Source organism: Penaeus monodon, chromosome 29 (assembly GCF_015228065.2).
Source record: "Penaeus monodon isolate SGIC_2016 chromosome 29, NSTDA_Pmon_1, whole genome shotgun sequence".
NCBI lineage: Eukaryota > Metazoa > Arthropoda > Malacostraca > Decapoda > Penaeidae > Penaeus > Penaeus monodon.
The window spans coordinates 34,226,444-34,228,294 of record NC_051414.1 but is presented as its reverse complement, the minus strand read 5'-3'; the positions used below and the strand labels follow the sequence as shown (position 1 = coordinate 34,228,294).

Sequence of the window (1,851 nt, the reverse complement as noted above, 5' to 3'; positions counted from 1 at the left end):
TGCTAAAGTATTATTCTTTCTATGCATTCTTATGATTGTATAATGGAAAATACCTGATTTCAAATATAGCTTTAAAATGGGCTGTGTATTGTTGTTAAACAGTAAGCACCTGAAATTGATAACTAATGTTATATCATACATAACCACAATCACACGGGTGGTCAACTGCAAGATTTGTTTACATGTCTCGCTTTTCAACTTCAGATTATTTGTACTACAAAATCTTTTTGTAATGTATAGTTTACATTTGTAACTGATTATATTCATTTCCTCTTTTGAATTATTATTTTCCAATTTCTGTAATCTCCATATCCTGTATTATTCTGTTACCCTGTGTTATTGTTATTATCAGTAGTGATTGTACAGGTAGTTTGTATTAACCAGTACTGTGTCCTAATCATCTGTTTTTAGTTTTCTGTTCTTCTTCTCCCACTCCTCTCTTACTTTGTCTTTTTTCTCCTTGTATCTCCTGTCTTCCATATATTTGTTTACGTTTTGGGACCAGATGGTAAGTACACGTGGATGGCATGGTTAAAAAAAGAAAGAGAAGAAGAAAAAGAATTAGTCAGCATTTAAACTTTAATTCTAAACTTTCATTACCAGGTTGTTCGACAGTGTTCACCCAGAAGATAAAGCTGCGAGACCACATGAGAAGCCACACTCAGGAGAAGCTCGTGGGATGTCCAAACTGCGGCATGATATATTCCTGCAATACCAAACTATATGATCATTGCGTCGCAAATCCATTGATAGAAAGTTGTGTGTTTTATATTTATCTAGAAAGACTTTCTTTTGGGGCATGAATTTGGAAAGTTAGAAAGAGTAGAAGGTTGTTTTTTTTATACTCAGGCATGATTTAGAGTTAGAAAGAAGGTAGAATTGTATTTGTTATAGCTCAGGGCATGAATTTTAGGAAGTTAGAAAAGAAAGGGTAGAAGAGTTGTATTATTTGTTATAGCTCAGTTATTGCTTTCTATGAAAGAATTTAATGACTGAATATTATTGATCTCCATTGAAACTGTAAAATATGTACGTCTGTAGAAACATTACACACAAAAATTACTCTGGTCTGATGCCATTCAGCTTCTGCAACTTCAGCAATAATTATCTCATTGGTACAGTAATAGCAATATATTGTCTCCATCAAGGAGATTTTTGTTATATATTCTGCAGAGAGAGTATGTTAAAAACATATATTAGATTATAATAAATTATAATGAGAATAGTGTAGTGTAGGTTTCTAAATTTTAAAATTCATACATAACATACAAGTCACACTTAGCCTCAATCTAGAGATTATATGAGATGTAACACAGGAATAGTTGGGTCCTAATTAGTGATGGGACCAGAGAGGTTCATTTTCCAAACACTAGATCAGAACTTGTATACCCTAGCCTGTTGAGCCAGTGAACACACAATTTAAATATCTGAAGGGGTCAATACAACAGACGTACAGATTTCCCAGAATGTGTGAAGGGATTTAACGAGATGTATCTTTGTGCTTCTTTTTAGTGTTACACTACAAGTGCTCCCACTGCTCAAGAAAGTTCGGAACCGAGAGACTGCTCAGAGATCACCTCCGGCATCACATCAACCTCTTCAAGTGCTCTGAATGCGACATGACCACCCCTTCCAAATCAACCCTTGCAACTCATTTCCGCTTCAGACACTCCAAAGAGAAGCCGCATAAGTGTCCTCAGTGTGGCCGTGGGTGGGTGTTTGTAGATATATGTGGATATGCATTTTTATGAATGGCATATTGTTTTGTGGTACATCCTTTTTCTCTCTCTTACCCTATTTAACTTCTCTTCTTTCATTGTTATCTCATTTTCAGTCAGTCTCAGACTTCCA

At 35.1% G+C, this 1,851-nt stretch overlaps 1 protein-coding gene across 1 annotated transcript in view; it reads left to right on the top strand.

Annotated features, from left to right (window-relative positions):
• LOC119591856 (histone H4 transcription factor-like) overlaps nt 1–1,851 on the top strand; it is a gene marked incomplete in the record, with an annotated part of 10,649 nt that overhangs the window by 2,978 nt on the left and 5,820 nt on the right. Inside the window, 2 exon segments of the mRNA XM_037940599.1 lie at nt 604–756; nt 1,513–1,711. Coding sequence (XP_037796527.1) covers nt 604–756; nt 1,513–1,711 — 352 coding nt within the window.